Source organism: Nesoenas mayeri (assembly GCF_963082525.1).
Source record: "Nesoenas mayeri genome assembly, chromosome: 19".
In the NCBI taxonomy this organism is placed as follows: domain Eukaryota; kingdom Metazoa; phylum Chordata; class Aves; order Columbiformes; family Columbidae; genus Nesoenas; species Nesoenas mayeri.
The window spans coordinates 11,915,786-11,939,375 of NC_137568.1; the positions used below are offsets into that span (position 1 = coordinate 11,915,786).

Below are 23,590 nucleotides of genomic sequence, written 5' to 3' on the forward strand. Positions count from 1 at the left end.
TCAGTCCTGCGCCCCGACGGGGACAATGTCCCTGAGCATCTTCAGTGCCATGAGCACACCGGCGGCCTCCACCAGCACCAGCACGGCCGCGCCAGCCACGATGCCGCCCGCCTGGCCGCGCAGCCAGGCACCCAGCTGGGCCACGCAGCCCCCCAGGTACACCACGGTGCCGGCAGCCGCGTCCCCCAGGCGCAGGGTCCCCACGGCGCACTGGGCGTTGGGGACAGTGCCGTTCTGCCAGGGGTCCCGGCAGCAGGACGCGGGGACGCTGCACGCCTGCACGCCCGGGGCGCTGCAGTTGAAATACCTGCGGGGACAGACAAGGAGACATGTTGGTGCACACACCTTGACGGCACAGGGACAACCCCCGTCCCTGCTACACCCCCCGCACCCCAACTCACGGGTTGGTCTCCCAGTCGCGGTAGGAGCCGAGGCCGCAGCACTGCAGGCTCCGCTGCACCTCGTCCACCAGGAACCGCAGGTCGGGCTCGTCCTGGTAGCGCAGGAGGCAGAGGAGCAGCGCGTCCCGCAGCGCGTTCCGCAGCCGCCGCCGCGCCAGCAGCACCAGCAGCCCCCCCAGCACCTCCAGCCCCACAAAAGCGAGCACGGCCCCCACGAAGAAGCGCAGCAGGCAGGGGCTGGAGCGGAGGGCGCCCAGGCAGCCGGCCAGGGAGACGGTGCTGGCCCCCAGCCCCCCCAGCACGAAGAGCAGCATGGGGTCGGAGCCCAGGGGGGCCAGGCGCTCCCCCCCCAGTGAGCCCTTGGCCAGCAGCCCCCACACCCCCACAGCCAGGGCCAGCAGACCCAGCAGGAGGAAGAGGAGGTTCCAGAGGAAGGCCAGGTACCGCACACACTGGCTGAAGGTGCTCAGCTTGGGGGGGTCAGGGTACCACACCCCAGGGTCCTGCTCGGCCACGGGAGGGTCTGTGTCCCCGGCCAGCGAGCTGTCATCGTCATCGGAGGAGGAGTAGGGCAGCTCCACCAGCCTGGACGCCTGCACGGACAGATGAGCCTCTTGCAGCCGACAGGGCAGCCCCAGCAATGCCCCCTTAGCCCGTGTACCCCCAGTCCCGCAGATACACGACCATGGAGCCACCACACACCCACTCTGCAGAACCCCCTGCCCAGGGTGCCCCACATCCACCCCCCACGCTGTGACCCTGCCTGTCACGGAGATGCCGGGGTCTGAGTAGATTGAGGACACGTGCCTGCTCTCCCAGAGACCCTGACAGGGACCCCCAGATTCATCCCAACGGAGACCCCCAGGGATGCGGGTGCTACGAGCTCCAGCATGGAGCCAGCACCCTGACACCCAGCAGCTGGGGCACACGGGGTATGCAGGGCAGGAGCGTGGGCTGGGGGTACCGAGGGGGGAACCGGGGGTCCTACAGAGTGTTACCTGCGGCAGCAGCCGGGTGCTCTCCCCGCAGGGCCGGGACAGCCAGGCTCTGCTCAGCGCCATCCTGCCCACAGCCCAGGCAGTCACACTCCCATCATGTGAGGGGCTGTGGCTGGAGCTTAAATAGGGCTGCGGGGCCAGCAGCTGCAGCTGGGCTCGCTCCAGCCCAGCACCCACTCCCAGCACAGCACCCGCTGCCCCATTAGCGGGATCGGTAACGGGGGCACGCTGGGCTTGTAGGGGCTTGGGGTGAGTGGGGGGACAGGCTCCAGCAGAGCCACATCCTGCTGCGCGGTCCGTGGGAACCAGCCGAGCCCCGTGCAGGGGGCGAGGGGACACCGGGGACCCCACGGCCGAGACGGGCCACGCAGTGGGGACAGCCGGCGGGCCAGGTTGCGGGCGGAACGCAGGGGCGGGCGCGGCGGCGGGGGGGACGGCGGTGGCGGTGGCACCGCGGCCGCGCGGGGGACAACTATGAGGGAGGCGCCGAGGCGGCAGGGGGCGCTGTGCCGGCGGACCGCCCCGCCCCGCCCCGCCCGGGAACCCTCGGCCGGCGGAACGCGGGCGCTGGGGCGCGGGGCCCGGGCGGCGGGGGCGCAGGCGGCGGGCCGGGCCCGGAGGCGGCGGGCCGGAGCGGGCCGGAGCGGAGCGGGTCGGGCCGGGCCGTGCCGCAGCGGACGGGCCGGTGGCTGGGCAGCCGGCGAGCCCCGGGGCCCGGCGGGCAGCGCCATGGCGGAGACGATCGTGAGTGGGGCCCGGCGGCGGCGGCCGGGGGGAGGGGCGATGAGGCAGCAGATTCGCGTGGGGCGGCGGGGCCGCGCTCAGCCCGCACCGGGACCGCACCCGGACCGACCCGAGGCCGCGCCGGCCTCTGGGGACGGGGCGTCCCGCCGGGGTCGGGCTGGCGGTGTCCGGGCCGGGCAGCCCCCCGGAGCGGTGCCTCGGCCGCTGCCCCGAACGTTTGCCCCACGGACGTGCCCCCGGAGCGGGGGCGGCCCCGCTCGGCCCCCGCCGGAGAACGGGCTCGTCGGCACCACGAAGGTGTCCCGGCCGGGCTTCTCCCGTGCCGAAAGTTGGGAGAGTGTGAAGGGGCTCCTGGGGGTGACACCGGGACACCGGCAGCACCGCGTGTCCCCCAGTGTCCCCCAGTGTCCCCCGTTCAGGACACGCTGCTGTCCTGGCCCTGTCGCCAGGTGATCGTGCTCTCAGAGCCCCTGGAGCCGCTTCCCCGGCCCCGGCAGCACCGGGACGCTGATGTTTGTGTTGGCGCCTTCCCTGCCAGCGCGTGAAGAATGGTCCCTGGCCTTTTCCCCCCAAAGCCGCCGTTTTTTCCCATCTCTGGCTCCGGCTGCAGTGAAGCCGCTGCTGGGGGCCGCACAGGAGCAGCCTGAGCCCCGTGGCTCTTCTCCTCGTCTTTTCGGTAGTGGTGGAAGCGGCAGGTCGGTAACATGGGCTGGAACCCAGCAACAGCACAGGTGCCCATTAGCACCCGCTAAGCCAGCGTTCGTGTGTAGGCACCGAATAAATCATCCCACGGAAGCTCTGATTCACCCTCCTTCGGCAAGGTTAATTCCACGTCTGAGGTCAGAGCTTTGACAAGGAGAGCAGTGTTAGCGTTCTTCTTGGTGCCAACTCCTTGCCGTGCCTCGTGCATTAGGGAAATTCATCCTGCAGCGTGCAGACGTCGCTCTGGTGCTGCCCTGCTGCTGGGAAATTACTTCCTTGTGTGTTTGCAGCATTAAAAGCAGGAGGGAGGAGCGGTGGGGACGGTGTGCGTGAGCCTCCAGCGTGGCTGTGAGCGCAGGTGGGCTCTGTCCCCTGTCACTGACTCGGGCTGTCCTCTTCACCCCACAGATAATCCGCGTGCAGTCGCCAGAAGGAGTGAAGCGCATCACGGCCACGAAGCGAGAGACGGTGGCCACGTTCCTCAAGAAGGTACCGGCAGCGTCCGGCAGCTCGCACGCACCGGTGACACGTGTGTCACCTCACGGGGCAGATGCGCTGGTGGCAGTGAGGATCGCCGTGCCTGCTGGAAAAGGGCGTTTCTATGGGTGTAGCCAAAACCAATTTCCGGAGGGAAAATAACAAAATTAGAGAAGAAAACTTACTCAGCTTTTCAGCTGGAGTTTCCTGGGGTGGGAGCTTTCCTGGGCAGGAGAGGTTTTTAGTGTTCTCCCAAAGAAACAGCCGCTGGGGAAGCAGACACAGGAAAGCCGATAGTCAAACCAAGCCATGAGGGACCGACCTCTTCAGGCGTGACCCAGTGAAACTCAGCTGCTGGAGTTGTCCTTTCCATATCATTTGAATGCGCTTTGTGTGCAGCTGGTTTTCCAGTGTGGTTTTGGAGAGAGCACGAAAGGGATTAAGGTGCGATCTGCAGGCGATGCGGTAGCCTGCGGGGTCTCCTGGGGAAGATTCCCCCCGGGATGCTCAGAACACTTTGAATGTTGGAGCTGTCATGTTTGGGGTTGGCTGTAGCTTGTTCTTTGCTCTGATGCAGCTGCTCGGTGTTTAAAGTTTAGTGTTTAAGCGCTCCTTCCTTCCTGGAGCTCTGATGGGACCCTCAGGTCAGGATTTCTTTGCCCCTCGGAGAAATGCTCTGTGTTCTGTGCCTGCAGGGCTGTTCTCTCAGCTCGATTTCCTTTCCCCCTGCAAGGGGGAAGGGGTGCAGACCAAAACCTGCTGCCCTTTGTGAGTCATTTGCTTGTTGGAAGCTGGAGCTCAGACCGCAGCCCCCACCCACACGAACCCAAATCCTGACGGGTTTCAGGGCTGGGGCAGAGACACTGGCTGCAGCCTCCGAACAGTCTCACCCGAAGAGAAAAGCGTTGCTTTCCAAATCTGAGGAACCCGTGCAAAACAAGCTGCTCAGTTTCAAGGGTTCATATTACCCGGGGCAGAGTGGAACAATCGCGCTTGCAAGCAGCTACATCAGAACAAAAGCAGCAGCACTCACTGAAATTGCCTGTTCAGCTGGGGAAAACTGTATCCCCCTTGCTGAGCTGAATGCAAGAAATGTTTGGATTTCTTCCCTAATATAGGGCTTACTCAAAGGTTTTGTAATAGAAGTTCCCTGGACTCAGCGCTTGCTCTGAGCAGCTTTGGCATCTGAGCGGGGCCGTGGGGTATCTTAAACCTTGGCGTTCTTCTTTCTGTTTCAGGTTGCAAAAGAATTTGGTTTCAGGAATAATGGCTTTTCTGTCTACACCAATAGAAACAGGACAGGAGAGATCACGGCATCACAAAACAAATCCCTCAACCTGCTGAAAATCAAGTGAGTGCTGACAGAGCCGCTGCGGGTGCAGGGGTTTTACAGCGGGTCCCTCCTCCCCGCGCTGCCCTGAGCTCTCCCCTCCGGCGCGGCGTTGGCGTCACGGTGCAGCAGTCCCGGCTCTCGCTGTCACCTGCCAGCTCCCCAAAGAGGAGAACTTGGCTGACGTGCTGAACCGGGGGCGGTCAAAACATCTACGTGCAAGGCTGTGGCGGCTGTTAGGTCGCTCCTGGCCTTGCTGTTCGCCTGCCGTGGTGTGGCAGCCCCAGGGCTCCGTCTGAGCTCCCTCAGCCCGGTTTTCCTCGCCCTCTGCTTTTTTTGCGGCGTTGGTGCCAGAATCTGCCGGTCCCCTGTGCAGAGTGGGGCTTCCCGCCTGCTGTAGCAGGTGCAAAATGCTGTGATTGCGTCGTGTTTGGTTGGGAATCTCTTCATTCTGTTCACCTGGAGAACAACGTTAAACTGACTAATAGTACAAGAACTGTTACTACCTTGTGCAACTTGTCGCTTGCCTGTCGGCGCTGGCATCTGTGACCCCAGGGATCCGCGCTGCTCCCTGTCCCTGCTGGAGCTGTTGCTTCTCTTTATAGGCTCCTTTCACCTTTTCTTCGTCTTTTTTCCCCTCGATCTTATCTCCTGATTAAAAGATTTGCATTTGTGGCGTGAATAACCCAAGCAGCAGAAAGGTGGCTAAAGGAATGGCATCAGACTGCCTCGTTTGCTAGCCCATTTAATTGTTTGTAATAGACTACATACTGGTCTGTGTTTGGGTGGCCCAGCAGCAGGTCCCGCTAGCCGTGTGTTGTTTCTGCTCCCCGCAGGCATGGCGATATGCTGTTTCTCTACCCCTCGAGCCCAGCTGGCTCCTCCTCAGAGACCATGGACACCTCTGTCTCCCAAAGCCTGCGGCCCATGGGGGCCCCCCAGGTGGTGGAAGATGAGATCGACCAGTATCTGATCAAACAGGACGGGAAGATTTACCGAAATCGAGACCAGCAGCTGTAAGTAGAAGGCGGATTTTGTTCCTGCCGGCACATCTGTGCCACAGCAGAGCTTGTGACATGTCATCTGAAAGCAGCAGCCAGGAAGCGCTGCGGGAGCTGCCCCCACGCTCTGCCCTGCCCCTCGCTGCCTCGGGAGCGTTCGCAAGGGAAAACAGCCCTTGCCATTGTCCTGGGAGGTTAAATTGAGCCGAGAAGGGAAGCAGGTACCAAAATCCCAGGGTCTTTGCCAGGAAGGACTCATTCAGATAATCTATTGTTGTGACCAAGGTGGCCCCTGCTGTGGGGCTTGTGATGGTATATTTTTTGCTCCTGAAACATTAGGAATTCTCTAGACTAAAATGAGAACTTTGGATTCTTCCCCAGGATGTCCTGGCAGGCAGTGCCGTGCAGCCGTACGGGGTTACGCTCTCTGTGTGGCACGTGGCTTAATAAGCAGGAGTCCGCTGTCTGCAGGAGCTTCTGTTCCACGTGGTCCTGACGGCAGCTCCTGTGGTCGCGGTGCGGGCGGCAGGGCCAGGTCTCCAGCCCCCAGGGGATGGACGGGGAAACGCGCTTCCTGCCGGAGCCACCGCCTTGGCATCGCCAGGGCGGGTTTGGGGAGAGCGGATCCCTGGGCTCTGCTGCCTTGTCTGGGCACGGTGCAGAGCCGGCACAGCCCCGCGCCGCTGGCCCTGGTGCGCTGCGGTTGCATGCGGCTCCTGGGTCTTTAATCCGGCCGCTCCTTAGAAAGGAAAAGCAAAGGAGTGGGAATATCCAGTGTCAGGGAGACTTGGGTCTCTGCCCACTTGCCCTTTTGGCTTCCTTTCCATCACGTGGCTTTCTAACCTTTCTGTGAAACCAGGGAATCCATTTTGTTCACCAAAATGCAGCGCAGCCTTGCTTTGCCAAAACTTTTAGCTGCAAGAGGCTTAGATAAACAAAGCAGCTTGTGTTTTTTGTAGAAGTAATAATACAATGGTGAGTTAACACCACCGTAAATCTGCCCTGATGCTGCTAAAATGTCCATCTCTGGATGGCTGGTTTTTATTGCTCATCGTTAACAATGTCCCAGTTGGGTCCTGGGCTGGTGTCTGTCCCGGTCGTGGCCTTGGGGCTGGACCCTCTGCAAAGTAACCTCCGAAAGGGCTGGAGTGAACAATTTAAAGGCAAGCAGGAATTCCTCCCAAAACAGAGCCGCTCGCCTTGCCCGTTGTGTTGCCTTCCGTGTGGTTTATCTTCAGCAGCAGGGAAGTTTGCAGAGATGTCGCCTTTATGTGGAAAATCCTATCTAACCTCTCCAGGCTGGCGATAAACGAGGGGAATGTCACATTAGTGAAACAATAAAGGCAGAACCCATCACTCTACGGCAAAAACATTGTCTTTAACTTGGCCACATTTTTCAAAAGCAGAAAGGCAGGTATTGTTCTCAGCATGGGCCACGGTGCAGGGCTGGGTATTTATGGCCGATGAGCGTCTGCGCTGGCTCTGAGTGCGCGGATCGGTGTAACCGTGCGAGGATGCCGGTGTGTGGCTGAGCCATCGCCTGGCTCGGTGCTCGCTGTGCGTTATCTGCCGCAGCCCTGCGTTAACGCAACGCTGCAACCGGATCCCGGCCCTTTTGTCTCTACAAGAGCCGAGGTCCATGCTCCTCTCTAGAGACCCCCCTTTGAAAACCAGCACCGACCTCGTGCTGGGGCAGAGCTGGGGGGAATATTTGTGTTGGTTTGGGTTTGTTTTTGATTAAAGCGATCACCTCAAAAGATGATGTTTTCCCCTTTGTTTTGTAACTTTACCCAGCAGGTCTTTATCTGTCCGATAAACACACGCTTCCCTGTTTGTTCCAGACCATCCTCTAGCGACTGATAAAAGATGAACGTTTTAGTTGCCTTTTTGTTAAAACCAGCTTGGCCAGCCCTGTGACGTAGGTTTGAAATTCTTTGAGTGGAAACACAACCCGGTGCAGGGTTGTAAAACTTGAGAAGCTGCGACCTGAGGTGTGCTGGGACGGCTGCTCGGGGAGCAGAGCCAGCGCCACAGGCAGCGCGAGGGTTTCATCCTGACCCGCGACTCTCGCGTTTAACCTGAAGCTGTTGCCGTCTCTTTATGTGAAATTATCTTGTGGTGGCCCCTCTGTAACATTCCCCGGTGGGTGGAGGGTTGCTTGGAGCTGTATGATTGTACAGATCTTCCACACCAAAACCGTTAGTCTGGAGCAACTTTTACAGCCTGACTTTTCCATTGTTAAATGAGATTTAACGCCGCTTCTCTTTCTCTTTGCGCAGGTGTCGCCACGGCCCCTTGGGCAAATGTGTGCACTGTGTACCGCTGGAGGTAAGAGCCCGAGAACCTGCTCTAGAGACTCCCACAGACATGTGTGCTCTGGGTTCGATTTCTCATGGCGTGGATGCTTTTCCCTGGAGCGTCGCCCGTGCGGAGCTGTCAGCTCGGGGTCGGAGTCCCCACAAAGGCACCGGTCGCATCCAGGAGCGCTAAAGCTCAGGGCCTTTGCACCGCTGGGTTTGTTCTGGTCAATGCTCTGATTTCCTGCAGTAATGGGTTTAACAGAAAGCACTTTATAAGTTTTCCTCCCTCTTCGCTCTCCCCTGGATCCTCTTGCTTCATCCCCTCTTGTGGATCCCAGCACTCCCCAGTTTAACCGCGTGTTATTCAGGTTGACGACGGCATTAGTAACGCCCGCGAATGCGCGGTGTAATTTATGGCACGAAGCGGCGATCCCTCCGACGTCGCTGCGTTCTCGGGAGGTTCTTAGGCCGTGTTTGAGCAGCTGGGCTTTTTGTTTGTCGTTGGATATTGAAAAGAAAAAGCATTTTGCCTTTGAGGCTCGTTCTGATTTGTGGAGCCTGTTATAAAAGTAGGAGGCGATAATAAAAGCGGCTGTTGTAAAGCCCCAGTGTTTGTGTCCCAGCAGTAGCTGCCTTGAGAACGAGCCGAAATTCCCCTGATTGTTTCCACATTGGGAGCGAGTGGGGTTGACTCTAGAACATCCATTTGTTCAGCGCTCGGTGTGTTATCAGGCAGGTGTCTGACCTGGCTTTTCTTTGTGTGGTGTTTTTGGCAGCCTTTCGATGAGGATTATTTGAACCATCTGGAGCCTCCAGTGAAGCACATGTCGTTCCATGCCTACATCAGGAAGCTGACCGGAGGGGCGGACAAGTAAGAAAACCTCTGTGTTGGAGGGAATTTAGTTGTAGCTGCTTTTTAGTAATACAAATGAAAGTACAGACAGATCTCACCAGCGTAGTGCTGGGTACAGCTGTTGAATGGCAAACTGGGGAGAAAACAGCATGTTAAAAGAAAAAAAGAAAAGAAGAAAAAAGAAGTCTATATTTGGGGTTCTTTTATTACTTTTGTTTTGCTGTGGCGATGTAATTGCTTCGAGGAAACGCTGCTGGGGGAGCAGGCTGGGGGAAGGAAGGGGATTCCCTAATGATACCAAGCTCCGAGCCTGGGTCTCAAACCTCGTGGAGAGGCACTGAGACTGTTGAGAGCTTGTACCGGTGGCTTTTGTTCCCTGCAAACGTGACCAGGACAGAATGATGGGCCTGAGAGTCCTTGGGGCCTGACTCCGCTCTGCCCCTGTCTCCGCTCTGTCCCGTGCTCCCCGTGTTCGTAGTGAAACCCTCTCTCGTCATGGTGCCGTGATTCAGCACCCGGTAACCGGCAAACGAGGCGTCCAGCCCCGTGATGGGTGGAGGATGCTGTGGTGATACGGGCCAGGGAAGAGCTGAGAATAACTAAGTTAAGCAGAGGTGAGACCCTCTCCCTGCTATTCCAAAGTGCCGTTGGGATTTTTGTGGTGTCTTTGGGAGATGCAGCTCAGGGCCGTAATACTTCAATTTGCAGGGAACTTCCCTTTGCAGGAAGCCTTGTGTGCACGGAAGAAGCTCTAATTTGCCCTGGCAGGATCATCTATTACTTCCCGCGCGCTGCATCAATTATTTAAGCAGGGTCCCATGAGTTCTCTGTCTCTGCTCTTGCTCGAGTATCTGCGCAGGAGCCGAGTCAGGGACGAAGCGTCGGCCTCTTGACCTCACTAAGTGGGCAGCAGAGGTTTTTGGGGAGCACAGGAGCAGAGTGTCCCCCGTGGGGGTTTGCAGGGGCTTAGGGATCCTCTGAAGATGCAAAGTGTTGGTGCCCCCGTGTCTCCTCTGCGCTGCTCCTCCTGTGATATTTCCAGCCACTTTCAAGACCCAAAAGCATTTACTGTGGTAACAGCCACCTTATGTTTTCCTTCTTGCAGGGGGAAATTTGTTGCCCTGGAAAACATCAGCTGCAAGATCAAATCGGGCTGCGAAGGGCACCCTCCGTGGCCAGAAGGCATCTGCACCAAGTGCCAGCCAAGCGCCATCACTCTCAACAGACAGGTGAGGCGCAGCTCGGGGAGCCCTTCTGCTTAAAGCGAGAAGGGGCTTGGCTTTTATTTTTGGAGACATGACTTCAGGAGCAGCCAACTTGGAGCAAGGAGCCTTTGCGTATTGGCTGTTGTTGGGGAAATGCTGTCAAGGTCTTCAGTCCTTGCAGAAAAGGGCTTCAAAATGTGTCTGTGTCAGCAGTTTCCTTTTGTGTGGAGGACGCCCGAGCTGGCACTGCCGGCGACAAATCTCCACTGCTTTTCCTCCTGGGATCCAAAAGGCCACCCACTGTTTCTTCTTGTTTCCTCTGGAATTTCAGTGTCTTTTTTTAGCTACAAAGGCTCTTGGGGTAGGGATCGTAGGAACCCAAGTTAATGGGGTGCTGGGGGTGCTCAGCACCTCCCTACACTCCAGCCCACGGTGGGTTCTGCTGTGGGGCTGGGAGCGGTGCCAGGGGACGCTGCGCCAGAGGGGAGGGTGGAAGCTTCTGTGTCCCCGTTTTGGGGGATCCGGCTGTAATGGGGGAACATGTGTGTCCTGGGAAGGTGTTGGTGATAGGCAGAGTAACCAGACCACGCTGAGGATGGCCTGACGCTTGAACTTTGTCAAACAGAAATACAGGCATGTTGACAACATCATGTTTGAGAACCACACAATTGCAGATCGCTTCCTCGACTTCTGGCGGAAGACGGGAAACCAACATCTCGGGTACCTGTACGGCCGGTACACAGAGCACAAGGACATCCCTCTGGGCATCCGCGCCGAGGTCGCTGCCATCTACGAACCCCCACAGGTAAGAGCTGCTGCCGCGGCATCGCTGTCGACTCGTAACGATAATCGGGGAACGCGGAAATGCGTTTGGGTTTGGGAAACCTCACCCAGTATTTCCAGCTGCAGCTCCGTAAGGAAAACGGTCCCACGAAAAAGATGTTGTGATTTGGGTCTTGCGTGTGTCGCTGCCACTGAAAGAGCTTTGAAACCCAGATTTGCTTCTTGTTAGTTTTCACATGTTTTTGACATTGCCCCAGCCTTAAACCATCTGAGTGCGGGGTAACTTCTTAACAGCTGATTTCGCTGTTCGTGTTTCTTTGATTACTGGATTTCCAAGTTTGTGGCGTGGAACAGCTTGAAAACAAATTCTCTGCTAGGAAGAAAAAAGTTGTGCCCTTGCTTCAATTCCTTACCAGCTCTCTGGGAAAATTTAAGTGGTTTAATTAAACAGAAATGAAGTCTGCTGCCTTGAGTGAGAGGCCGAGGTTGAGATACGATGCGTCGGAGTAGCCGGGAGTCCCCACTAGATGGTGCACGGCACCACGCTCGGCACCGCACAGCACTGCACAGCACCGCACCGCACGGCGCAGCTGAGTCCTGCCGGAGCGGGCCCCGCCGAGCCCGGCCTCCCGGGAAACCCAAAAGCTGAATTTGGTGTCAGGGAGCTGAAAACAGAGCTGGAAAAGCCGCTCTGCCCACTGCACAAGGCTCAGCCTGGAGCTGCCTTTGCCTTCTGGCTCCTTCGCTGCTGATCAAAGTCACTTTTCTAAGTGCGAGCGCTCCGTATACAAACATATCATGATGCGTCATGTGTTTTCTCCCTCTTGATGATTTCTGCAGGGTTGCTGGAGCAAAACCCAACAGGCTTGTCTGTGGAAAAAAACAAATGGTTGGGAGTGCGTGTGTGAGAGCAGAATTGCAAAACATTTATACGTTCTTCCCTTTCTTTCCAATACGAGCAGAGCCGTGCCCTATATTGTCTGGGTATCGCTGTTAGGCCCCTGCTTTGGAAGTTGTGCACAGCAGAAGCCAGGCGGGTTTTGCTCTCGTGGCGAGCGGTCTCTGCGGGCTCCTCTGCACGAGAAAGCTCTGAAACGCACCCAGGGGTCGTGGGAGCCCTGGGCACGGGCTCTTGGACTCACTGCATTTCTGCCTCTGCCGCTCAGCGATTCAGACAAACGAAGCGGCGGCACCGAACTGGCAGGTTGAACGCGGAGCTTTGGAAAACTTGTATAATCTCTCGCCTTTTCCAAAGCGCTCGGAAACAGCAACGGCCTGTTTGTAAATGCCAAGACTTTCATTCATAAAGCCAGATGGAGTTTGCAAATGTAGCTGAAGGGCTGCGACGGGATGGGTCTGTGGGTGCAGGAGGTCTCTGGGGTGGGAGCCGCCAGCGATGGTGCCGAGGGGAACCGCGGCGCTCTGCTCCCATCCTCGGCCTCGCTCCTGCCAAGAAGCGCGCTGTGTTTTTTCCCGTTCCGTTTTACTAGCAAGTTTTCCTTTGCCGCAGATCGGTACACAGAACAGCCTGGAGATCCTGGACGATCCGAAAGCCGAGGTCGTGGATGAGATTGCTGCAAAGCTGGGCCTGAGAAAGGTTAGGACGCTGGGGGATTTCGTGCGCCTTTGCGTGGCAATGGAGAAAGCCGCCGGCGGTTCTCTTCAGCTCCGCGGGGTTATTCACGACCGCCGGGGCGCTTCCGAGATGCGTCGGTAACTCTTACACTTCTAGGTATGAAAAACAAAGTGAGAGCATCTTCCTGAGCACAAGCACCTCGCAGGGCTGTGCAGCTGAAGTCAGCAGTCCTCGGGTGCAGGCACATCAAAGGGAGCAGCAAAGAAGCAGAAACATGATTTTCCCTTTATTTCTGCTCAGATAGGAGCCGTGTCTGGTAGCATCTCCCCGGTGAGTGCTAATTTGGCACAGATGGAGCTGGAGTTGCCTCCTGAGTTTGTTCATTTGATGGGATCTGTGCTCCACTTGAGGAGCAGAGGGTGCTGCGTGGTTTTTTTTGTCCTCCGTGGGTCTGTGCACCCGCCTAACCCCCGGTGTCGGGGTCCGGTGCTTTGCTGATTCCGCTCACACTTGTACTGTTGTTTTCTGGTTTGGGGAATCTGTTGGTATCGCGTGAATGCCAGGAATGAGATGAACACAAACAAGATTTGACTTGCTAAAGAAAACACAAATCAGAAGAGGCTCGGCACAGTAGGCTGTAAACATCTGCCGTGAGGCCTTTTGTTCTCGCCAGATAAGATCTCCAGCCTTTTGCCAGTGTCTGAGGCAAAGCTTCTGTGTGTGTTATTTATTCCCACACTTTTCCCCTGTTTCTCACATCAGATATTTTTAATCAATAGGACTTAGCACGTAACGTCCTGCTGGCCGCAGGTTTTGCCTGGCCGGGCTCTGCTGGGAGCCTGAATCAGCAGTTCCCCTCGGAAGGGTTAACGCTGGGAGCTGTTCTCAGCACGTGTGCGCGGGTTCACGCAGCGGTGTGTGTGTCCGCGGCCCCGCTCCGATCTGCAAACAATGCAGAAAGCAGGAATGTGTTTTTTGGACCGGAGCAGGCTCTGAGTTGGAATGAATCACACTCCAGTGGGAACGTATGAGCTTTATCTTAACTAGCGACTCTGAGCTTCAAAATGAGATCATGTGAGCCGCTCTGTCATCCGCTGGCGCTGCCGCCGCCGCTTTGCTCGGAATGCTCCATAGGAAATGCTTTTTGCTGTGGGTGGGAGGAGAAAGCGGCTCAGAGGCCTCTTACAGCCTCCAGATCTTTCCATGAAAAGATATTCCGTAGTGAAACATGAAGCTGCAGGTGCCGCCGGGCGGCCAGCTGGCACGGCGCTCCTGGAAACGGGATGGAAGCGAGCCCGCACAGCTGGGAGAGCCATTTCCTTCAGCAGCGGGGCTGCCAGCGGCCAAGAACATCGTGTCCCACTAGGAGAAAATGTATAAGCGCTCTTCTGGTTTGCGTTGTTGTTTTTTTTTTTACTTAAAGCAGCTTTCTCTGTATCACTTCTGTACAGGTTGGCTGGATATTCACCGACCTGGTCTCTGAAGACACACGGAAAGGGACCGTTCGGTACAGCAGAAACAAGGTGAGATTTGAGCGTGCGGCTCGTCACAGCTGCTGGCGCTGAGGGTTGGTGTCGCCGCGGAACCGCAGCCGTGCCGCGCCAGGGCTGCCGCTGGAATTCTCCTCTGAGAAGCTTCGGCAGGAGAAAGAGCTGGAGCTTGAAGGGCCCTGGTGGGGTTGGAAGGTGTTCGGGCGGCACGCAGAGCCGCCTGCTGTAAGAAAACGGTGCTTGTGGGTTAAAACAATTCAGCAGAGTGGAGGGAGTGGGGTGTGAGGCGCAAATCCAGCGAGCAGAAGTGACTCAGTGCGAGGATGTGCCCGTGGGCTGGGCTCTGTGAGGTACACACGGCTCGCACTCGGACCTTCTCAGCTTCCTGTCGTTCCAAAATCAACCGTGTCCCTGTTTGGAAAATGAAACCCTGCTTTAAAAACAAAAAAGTATGTGTGTAAAGGCGGGTGGAACTAGAAGCGGGACAGTCCCTGTGGTGAGGGCCAGGCCCGCGGCTGCAGAGCTGACATGTCACATTCCTGCCCCGGTTTTGCAGCAGCTTTCTCCGAGAGCGTTTCACTGCGTGGGGGCGGTTTCCTTTGGCTGCAGACCAGGTCACACCGCGTTGTCTCTTTTATTGACATTTCTGCTCTCCCCTCAGGACACGTATTATCTCAGTGCAGAAGAGTGCATCACAGCTGGACACTTTCAGAACCAGCAGCCCAACATCTGTCGCCTTTCTCCAGATGGTCATTTTGGATCCAAGTTTGTCACAGTTGTGGCTACAGGTACAAACTGGCCTCGGCTTGTCCGGGCGTTCTCGCTTACACGTGAATTATCTCTTGTTAATAGCAGAATATGCAGCTCTGTCAGAAGTCAGACGTCCTGGTCCCCATCTGTCCTATTTAACAAGGGTTCCGCCTCGCTCTGTCAAGTAAAATACTTCTTTATGTTCCTTCGCTATCTTCTCGACAATTATTTACCCTGTCCCCTGCAGGAAAGTTATTTGAGGCTCAGACCTGGAGCCCCCGTCTCTGTGATCCACAAAGCATTTTTCGCCCGCAGCCAGGGGAACAACTGTTGCTCGCTATGCTGTTTCAAACCCGAAGCCCCAGTTTGCGTTGGCTGAAAGCGGCGGCGCAGAACCGCGGCAGCCCGGTGCTCACAGCTCCTCTGGCTGCTTCAGCATAGAGCAGGGACCTTTATCCCCCTCATGTCGCTGTCAGGGCAACCTTTGCTAGGATGCTGTGTTCTTCCATGCGTGGAAACCTGTTGTTTGCCTGAATAAAACAGAGCAGCCTGCAAAATGCTTTGCTTTGTCACCTCTGATTTTAGCCGTTTTCACAGCGAGTCTCCAGAGGCCCCGTGGAACGGTGCTGGAGCTCCGTCCGCCGTTCTCCACGGGGTGACTCGTGTGTGTTTAACGTTTCCCTGGAGCAGACACGCTGGGCTCTGGGTCTGGTTAACGCAACGAAAAGAACGCGTGACTTCCAAATAGCATCAGTGTGAAAACCGAAAGTGTGGTGCTGTGTCCCCTCCTCCGAGCCCGGGTTTTGTGAGTGTTCCCAGAGCCTTGCGCACTGAAAATGCTCTCGGTTCGCGGGCCCGTGCAGTCGGACAGCTGCCCGTGCATTCCACACTGCTAAACGCATCCGTCTTTCATTAAAGAGAGATGTGTATCTCACTCACGCTTTTTTTTAGTTAGTTATTTCTGGTTGGTTTTTGGGTTTTGCTTTTAAACAAGGTGTTTTACTGAGAAAACGCTGGCTGGCTCTTTTCAGGCCTTCCCTGTGTCTTGGTCTATGTTTAATTTCTAGGAGTGTTTGTTCTGGAGCAGCAAGTGATTGAGGTTAGAGATCAAAGGGTAGAAAGCGAATATTTCCTCTTTTCTGTTCCAGATAATTTAATTCTCTTCTGTTGAATCAGCCCATCAGGTTTCTATTTAAACACTTGATTCCTTCCTTTTGTGCCTCATAAATATATTTGGATAGTTTGCACCAACTTTTTCTTTAAATCCTCTACGTGGATTAATTCCTATCCCCTCCTGAATTCCTAGGTTTGGAAACGGTAACGTTTTCCTACCATCTGTCTGTATCTTCTCTTTCCAGTTGTATTCTAATGACATACGACCTGGTGTTGCTTACACTATCCAAATGACAGTGCCAAGCACGTGAGCCAGGGTCTTCACTTCCACTTTCCAGGTCAAGTCTCCCCCAGGCCATCCACTGCAGGCTAAGAAAACACTTTTTGGGCCTGATATGGTGAGGCAACCAACCCTGAACCCACACTCGTGGTCCCGTGCGAAGGACCTGGAGCTGCGCTGGCTTTGCTTGCACAGAGAGGGGAGACCTGCGGGTGCTGCGGAACCTTCCAGAGCGCAACTTCACCTCTCGTCAGCCCCGGCACAGCGCTCTGGCTCTGTCCTGTTAAGCTAGCCGTGAAAATGGCTGTTAATAAAGCAATGTAGAATTTAGAGGGGATTCTTGCCTAGAAATCCTTCCCACACGGCAGTACCAGCAGTTTCATCTTTCTGTTCTTCACTATTAACAAGACCATCGCGTTCGATGTTGCTCGTGTTGTCCCGTCTCTCTGGGTTCCGCCGGGCAAACCGCTCGTGTGGGATTTTCTCAACCAGCCTCTTCTCTTCCAGGTGGTCCCGACAACCAGGTCCACTTCGAGGGCTACCAGGTGTCGAATCAGTGCATGGCGCTGGTTCGGGACGAGTGTCTGCTGCCGTGCCGCGACGCGCCGGAGCTGGGCTACGCCAAGGAGTCCAGCAGCGAGCAGTACGTGCCCGACGTCTTTTACAAGGTAAGGGCTGCGTGGGGGAGCCGCGCGAACGGCTCTGCCACGCGTCTGGAAACCAGCACGGCCAGCGCAGGAAAAGATGTTCTTTGAGGTCTGAACTATTTTCAGTAGTAACCGTTCGCCACATGTCTGCAAAGTAATTGCATCAGCTCCGTTTCCCCCTCGTAAACGTGCCGGTTTGGTTTCCAGCGCAGCAGTAGCCATGGGCTGTCCAGCTTCTAAGCGAGGTCTGCGGCGATCCACCGAGAGCCCCAATTCACCTCCTCTTCCCTGTTTGTCGGCGGTGTTTGTCACGCTTCTCTGCTGATTTTAATTCACTCGTGTATGACGCGCTTACCGGCACCGGCTGGGCAGCAGATGCCAGAGAAGGCAGCGCGGGCTGTGCCGCAGGAGGAGGGGCAGCCCCGAGACGTGGGTGTGGAGGCTGTGGGAGCGAGGGCAGGACCGGGGTGTGCCCCGGCTTTTCCCCTGGTACCGGGGTCACCGCCTGCACCCGCTGCTGCTCCCGGGTCAGGCAGCGAACCCCAAAAACCGGTCCCGAGGAGGAGAGGGGGGGATGTGTGTCCAGAGCGGGTCCAAAACACCCTTAGGTGATGCGCCGTGCAGGAGCGCTGCGGGTGACCTGTCTGCCGCGGGTCGCGGTGTTCGCTGGTCGCGGTGTTCGCTGGTGATGAATGGGCTGTCGTCGTTCCCCTGACAGTCATGTCTGGAGATCTTCAGCCCCACTGTGTCTGCGGGGCCGAGCTAGAAACTTGGGGACAGGATCTCTGCGGAGGCTGATAGCGCTGCCTCTCAAACCGGGCATGGTGCTGCCCCGTGAGCAAGGACAGAGGCATTAATTAATGGCTCTGCTTGCCAGCTAATTAGCCATCCATCACCCAAGTTAGTTATCTCATTCTTGCCTGTGATACTCACAGCCCGCAGCTCTCCTGCTGCCTGTATTAAAGCTGTTCGTTAAGGAGCAGAGGACAAGCAAAGCTTCCCTTGGGACAACTGAGCTGGTCAAAACGCTCCTGTACGTCCTGAACCCAAGACTGGGAAATGCTGGCCTGGATGAATCAGCCCGTGAGGCTCCATCTCCCTCCTCCACCCCTCAGCACCAAACTGCACCTGGGAACAAGGACCGCCTGCCTCTTGGCCAACCCAGTGCTGGAGAGGAAAGGTAGATGGAATTAGCGCCTTTCCCCTTGCACTCAGCTCGCCCGAGGAGCTGATAAGCCAGGTCTGATTTAGCTCCATCGGAGCTCGGCTGCGCAGGGGTTGGCCCTGATGTGCGGATGAGCTCATCCCTGGCGGCCGTGGCGCCGTGCCGTGCCGTGCCATGCAATGCACGGGGTGCAGCTCACGGGAGGTCCCACAGGTCTGGGTGCCACATGTGGGGCCACCCCGGGTGCTGGGAGCAGCGGGAACCGGTGGGTGTTCCCATAAGGGCTCCGCTCCCATCCGTAATGCGAAGCAGGGAGATAAACAGAATGCGAACGGATGGTTCCAGCCTTCTGTGGAAATTTCCATGAACCACTGATTCACTGGGTCGGGCTGCAGCTTATTTCATGTTTTATAACTTTATCCGTGATTGCGTTTTTCATGATGTGCTCGAGGAAGGCTCGAGCGCTGCCCTGGCGGGTGTAATCGTCCTGCAGACTTAAACGTGCTTGGCTATAGGATCTCTTAATTTTTTTGGAATGTTCTTAAATCGATGGAAAGCTTAGTCACCGCTGGCTCTGAGAGCCCTTGGGGTCTCGTTAAATGCGCGAGGCTTGAGGTCAGAGACACTACCTCATGGTTACTGGGCTGGTGACAGCGGTGGGGTCAGCGCGGTGCTTGCGTGGAACACGGGGAGCCCATGGCTGGGCAGAGCGTGGCTGCTTTGGGGTCCAGCACCCGCTGCCCCTTTCTCCATGAAACCCGCAGGAGCTGAGCAGCTTTGTCCCCGTCCTCAACATGGGGGTTCCCCTCCGTGCCGCCCCCAGCTCCCTTGGGGCAGAAAGCTGTGCTTTTGGAGTGCTTGCTGCATTCTGTCTCGGACTGAGAGGCTGTCACTGGTAGAGAGAAAAGTCCAGATATCTATTTCTGTGTAATACCCAAGTATGCATTTGAAAGGCCCTTTGGGATGAACAGAGCGATACAAATTTATTCTAATTGGATTAGAACCAGAAGGGCGATGTTTGTGGAGTACGGATGTATGTATAGAACAACAACGCATCCAGATGCGAGACCCGGGCTGCGGGACCCTCGCTCGCCGTGGGTCGGCGGAGGTGCTGTGTTCGCGCATGCGGTGCAGCGCTGCGCGTTGGTCGCGTTGTTGGGGACGTCTCGCGCCTCTGCTCGCGCCAGATGTTGTGTTTCAGCTCTGACTGTTAGGAAACGCAGCTGCCCTGGAGCTGCGGCGCTGCGGGCCGTTCTGCGGCGCTATGGGCCATTCTGGAGCACTGCGGGCAGGGGAGCTGCGGCGCTGCGGGCCGTTCTGCGGCGCTATGGGCCATTCTGGAGCACTGTGGGCAGGGGAGCTGCGGCGCTGCGGGCCGTTCTGCAGCGCTATGGGCCATTCTGGAGCACTGCAGGCAGGGGAGCTGCAGCTCCAGGGGTGTAACTGCGCAGCTGACGAGCTGCACAGGAGGAGCAGCGGCTGCCTTTGCCCAGCAAGCTGCTTTTCTGTGGTTTGCACGACATTTTGTGCTTGCGGAGCGGAGCAGTGCTGCCCTGTCCCCTGGGGCCATGGCTGGTCCTGCCCCAGCGCGGCTCACCTCCTTTTCTTCCATGGAAATAGGAAAGCTGATGGTGCTGGCGTTGCCCCTGGGGGGCGAAGGCGTTTTTCCTGAGGCCTCCAGCTTTGTGATTTCTCTCTCTGCTGTTCTCTTTGTGTTGGCCACCAGCCCCGCTGCTTAGCGGAACCACCCCGGTGGAACTGGCAGTAAGTGCTTTCTACACGTGGCCGTTGCTTTCCTGGCTCCCGAAGGCTGGAGTTCTGCTCTGGCGTGACAGTCGAGCGCTTTAGGGACCAGGAGCATGAGTTCCTTTGCTCTGAGGTGCCTCTCCAGGTAAGATCAGCCAGAAGGAGGAAAACGTCCCCTTGTCCTGCCGGGGTGTGTGCGAAGCGTCACAGCGCAGCACTGCTCCCGATTCCAACGTTGCACAACCCGCACGCGCTCTTGGCGAGGTCAGTGCAACGAAACTCATGAAGGCGTCGCTCCGGTTGACACGCAGGCACTCGAGTCGGGGTAACCGGCCTCTTTGGGAGTGAAGACGTCAATGTTGCAATGGCCACTTCACCCCGTTTCCCAGCCAGGTGGGGAAGAGCCCAGCTGTGTGTTGTGTACGGGCATTTTCCGTTCGCTGTCTCTGCCCTGAGGCGTCTCCTGTGTCCATCTGGTTCTAGAAAATAACCAGACTGACTTTGATTCCACTGGCCGTGTACCTTCCAGCCCATGGGTTGGTTATTCCCTGCCCGAGCGCTGCCCGGCTGCTCCCTGCAGACCCGCATGCTCTGCTCCACCTTTAATTTCTTGGGCTTATCAACCTCCTGCCGAACAGAGGAAAGAGGTGGTCGTGTTTTACAGCCCCTTTGAAACACTTGAATAATTGGGTTTCAGGACTGGCTTTGTCTCTTATCGCAGGTATTGTGTCAGCTCAGTGCAAACACGAAGGTGTCATCCTCGACATGAGCTGCATTTTACGGCCACCTTTATATTTCCGCAGAGTTTCTTTGCGATGATGTAAGACGAAAGCACTTCACAATGGCACGAGTGTGGTGAAAGAGCTGTTTGCCCACGCCGAGTCCTGCGTGTGCCCTGCGAGCGGTGCTGGATCAGCCTCGGCTCCCACTGTGCCGCGTGCGGCCCCTGCTGCCCTGCAGAGCCGCCGGCGCGGCGCCGCTTCCCTTGGAGCGAAGGGGAGCGAGAGCTGGGCTGTCCCCACACGCTGCCGCCCGTTCGCTCCGGAACCCTCCGCACGGGGAGGACACGAGCGCTGCGCTCGGGCTGCGCGGGGTTTGCACTGGCGGCAAAGGGCTTCCCTGGCCGGGCTCCCTCCGGCGGGTCGCCTTGGGCTGGAAAAGCCGTCTTAGCCTTAAATGTCCCAGCTGCTCTGGGGAGGAGGAGGAGGAGGAGGATGCGTTATTAGCTTGCAAGGAGTCTCCTGAGAAGGGTTTCAACTCTCGCTGACCCGTCGCTCGCTCTTAGGAAAGTCGCTTCGTGTCGGTGCGTCAGCCGCTCTTGTCTGGGCTGCCCGGTGAAGCTCTTGGAAAGTGCCCAGGGAGGAGCAGAGCTGGGCTCTGTGACCGCACGGGCAGGACAGGCAGCGGCTCCGCAACGCGGCACCTTCGGCACAGCAAACCCGAGGGGCATGGGATGCCGGGGCTGCCCCGGGACGTGGAGCCGCGGCCTCTATTGCTCCGCGCTCAGCTGCTCCCCTCGCTCTCCACCAAAATCCCCAGGGCCACTGGGAGCCTCTCCAGCGGTGCCGCGGGGGCGTGTGCCGCGCTGGCCATCGCACCCATCCCTTCCCTCTTTGACCTCATCCCTCTGCAGCTTCTGCCTCCAAACCGCGGTCTGAACGTCTCTAATTGCAGCTCCTGCTGCACCCTCCAGTTTTCTCCTCTCTTGTGGATGATTCACTGTCCATATGCTCCAGGCCTTGCTGCTTGATTTTTATCCAGGAGCCAAATACTTGCACCTTCGTTAACCCCTTCCTTGCCCCCTTCTGGCATGGTTGCCACTGGGTGTTTGTGGCTCCGGGGCGGCAGCACTAAGGTGGGAGCTCAGCATGAAGATGTCTTTCTCCCAGCTCGGTATTTGTTAAGGTCTTTAAAACGTAATTGCCTAATAAAATGGTGCGTGGGGGTTGGAGAAGAGTGCCGGTGTTTGGGGGGTCTGTCCGGGGGGGGCGGTTTCGGCTGCATCCTCAGCTCAAGCGCAGTCCCAGTCTAGGGGGACAGTCTGGTGCACGTCCCGAAGGCCCCAGCAGCGTGACATTCAAAAGAAGGCATTTAACGTGGAAATCCCCAGAGGCGGAGATTAAAGCGAACAGGTGCTGGAAAAATGTTTCTGCATATTAGAACTTAATTAGATTTGAAAATGAATTCCAGGTGGGCTCATTACGGCTGAGTTGTTGCAGGTTCGTTCTTGCAGGGGCAGGATGGTGTTTGGGAAGCTGATTCGGTCTGATCGGGTTTGATTCCCGGCTCTTGCCGTATCACCGAGATCTCGCGGCAGGTTTAGCTCTGTGATCTCCCTGCTAAGGCTCCGCGTCTCCTCCGGCCCCTGTCAGAGCCCCAGAGATCTGAGGCCACGAGCCACCGGCCCCGCTGCCGAAATCACCGCGGGGCCAACAACCTGTCACGTTCAAGGAGAAAAGATCCTTATCGGAATTGCTTTTAAAAAGGAGCTTCAAAGCCTGGAAGGTGGGTTTTTGTACGGTTCCTGGGGCCGCAGGGCGCTCGGGGAGGGGCTGTGCCGGGGGGTAACGTGCCGGAGCCTGCCCGGGCGATCCGGTGCGGGCAGAGCGGGTGCTGGCCGCCGCGCCGCATACCTGCGCTGCGTAAATACCGGCGTAGCCGCGAAGCGCCGATAGCGGGGGAGCGGCGTGTGCCGGGAGCCAACGCGGCTGGGAGGGGAGGGTGCCAGCCCAGGAGCCGCCGCTCCCCAAGCACCGCGCTCGGGGGCACTGGCTCCACCGGCAGCGCCGGCTCCGGCTGCAGCCGCCGGGGCTGCCGAGAGCTCGGTGAATGTAAACTGCAGTGTAAGGTCCCTGATTGGAAATTATGGGCGTATGATTTATATGGGGCTCGGTGAATGATTTATAACATGTTAAGTGATGATTTAGGTAGAAAATACAACCCCCTCTTACAGAGTCTTTAATGAAAAGTGTCAGTTTGCATGAATTTATTTCTGAAGCTGTGTTTGAACTCGGCGTGTTTGACATAAATCACGTCTAATTGTCATTTCATGATTAATGAACATATGCTGGCCGTTTTTCTCCATAATTAAACTTTACATTCGATTCGTCTGGCAAAGCAAAACAAGTTCCTGCGTTGTGAGATGCGGCTCCTCGGGTCCGCGTGTGAGAAAGCGCCTGGATTGCGGGTTCCCAGGCGGGGGCTGCATGGGGGCTCGTGGCGGGTTTGCATAAAGCCGAGTTGACTTGGCTGCGGAAGCAGCTGTGGCACCGTCCCTCCCTTTTCGGACGGTGCTGCTCCCTAAATGGCATTTGCGCTTCTTAAATAACACCGGGCACCCCTGGACCCGGAGGGTAGTGCCCACGCTCTCCCTTGGCTGGCGGGGTCCCTGAGCTCCCCGTGCCCGGACAGCGCGGATTCGGGCAGCCCCACGGCACCAGCCCCACGGCACCAGCCAGGTTCCTTCCCACCCCCGAGTGACCTGCCAGGGCTGGGGATCCCCGGGCACCACGTGGGCGCCGCCGGGTGGGATCCCTCGGGCTTCACACCAAGGCCATGTGAGGAGTAACAAGACTCTTCTTCTTTCAGGACATAGACAAGTTTGGCAACGAGATCACCCAGCTGGCTCGCCCGCTGCCGGTCGAGTACCTCATCATCGACGTGAGTGTTCGCCTCGCTTGCTCTCTCGCTCGCAGCAGGAGATGGTCAGGCCGAAGCGAAGTTCTTAATGCACCTTGAACTTTCACATTAGGGGTGATTCACAGGGCAGAGACTCTTCCTTTCTCCCGTCCCCTCCGCTGCCGGACAGCGGTAGCGCAGGCGCTGCTGCGCTGTGGGGTACCTGCCGTGCTCTGGGGACCCGAGTGGCACCAGGGGACACGCTGGGAAGTCCCTGCCCGGTGTCCCGTCAGGGCTCGGAGCTGGCACGGGGCCACATGCCGGGGCAGCCACCAGCCCTACAGATGTGTGTGCGGGGCGCTGCCTCACCCAGAGCTCGTTAGAGAGCTCCAGTTGTCTGTCACTTAGCAG

The 23,590-nt window shown here is 57.5% G+C and overlaps 2 protein-coding genes across 2 annotated transcripts in view; one reads left to right on the top strand and one right to left on the bottom strand.

The window, feature by feature from the left end:
* On the bottom strand, nucleotides 1–2,130 carry TSPAN10 (tetraspanin 10; the record flags this gene model as incomplete). Its single annotated transcript, XM_080356778.1, has 4 exons — nucleotides 1–307; nucleotides 402–994; nucleotides 1,400–1,463; nucleotides 1,577–2,130. The coding sequence occupies 4 exons, from the start codon at nucleotides 2,128–2,130 to the stop codon at nucleotides 1–3; spliced, it is 1,518 nt and encodes a 505-aa protein (XP_080212904.1).
* Nucleotides 1,984–23,590, top strand: part of NPLOC4 (NPL4 homolog, ubiquitin recognition factor) — a 26,031-nt gene continuing 4,424 nt past the window's right edge. The window contains exons 1-13 of the mRNA XM_080356490.1: nucleotides 1,984–2,143; nucleotides 3,254–3,334; nucleotides 4,561–4,673; nucleotides 5,489–5,668; nucleotides 7,933–7,981; nucleotides 8,730–8,824; nucleotides 9,912–10,035; nucleotides 10,637–10,816; nucleotides 12,305–12,391; nucleotides 13,822–13,893; nucleotides 14,522–14,648; nucleotides 16,511–16,671; nucleotides 23,150–23,221. Of these exons, the coding sequence (XP_080212616.1) occupies nucleotides 2,129–2,143; nucleotides 3,254–3,334; nucleotides 4,561–4,673; nucleotides 5,489–5,668; nucleotides 7,933–7,981; nucleotides 8,730–8,824; nucleotides 9,912–10,035; nucleotides 10,637–10,816; nucleotides 12,305–12,391; nucleotides 13,822–13,893; nucleotides 14,522–14,648; nucleotides 16,511–16,671; nucleotides 23,150–23,221 (1,356 nt within the window). The 5' untranslated portion in view covers nucleotides 1,984–2,128. The remainder of the gene's footprint in view (nucleotides 2,144–3,253; nucleotides 3,335–4,560; nucleotides 4,674–5,488; nucleotides 5,669–7,932; nucleotides 7,982–8,729; nucleotides 8,825–9,911; nucleotides 10,036–10,636; nucleotides 10,817–12,304; nucleotides 12,392–13,821; nucleotides 13,894–14,521; nucleotides 14,649–16,510; nucleotides 16,672–23,149; nucleotides 23,222–23,590) is intronic.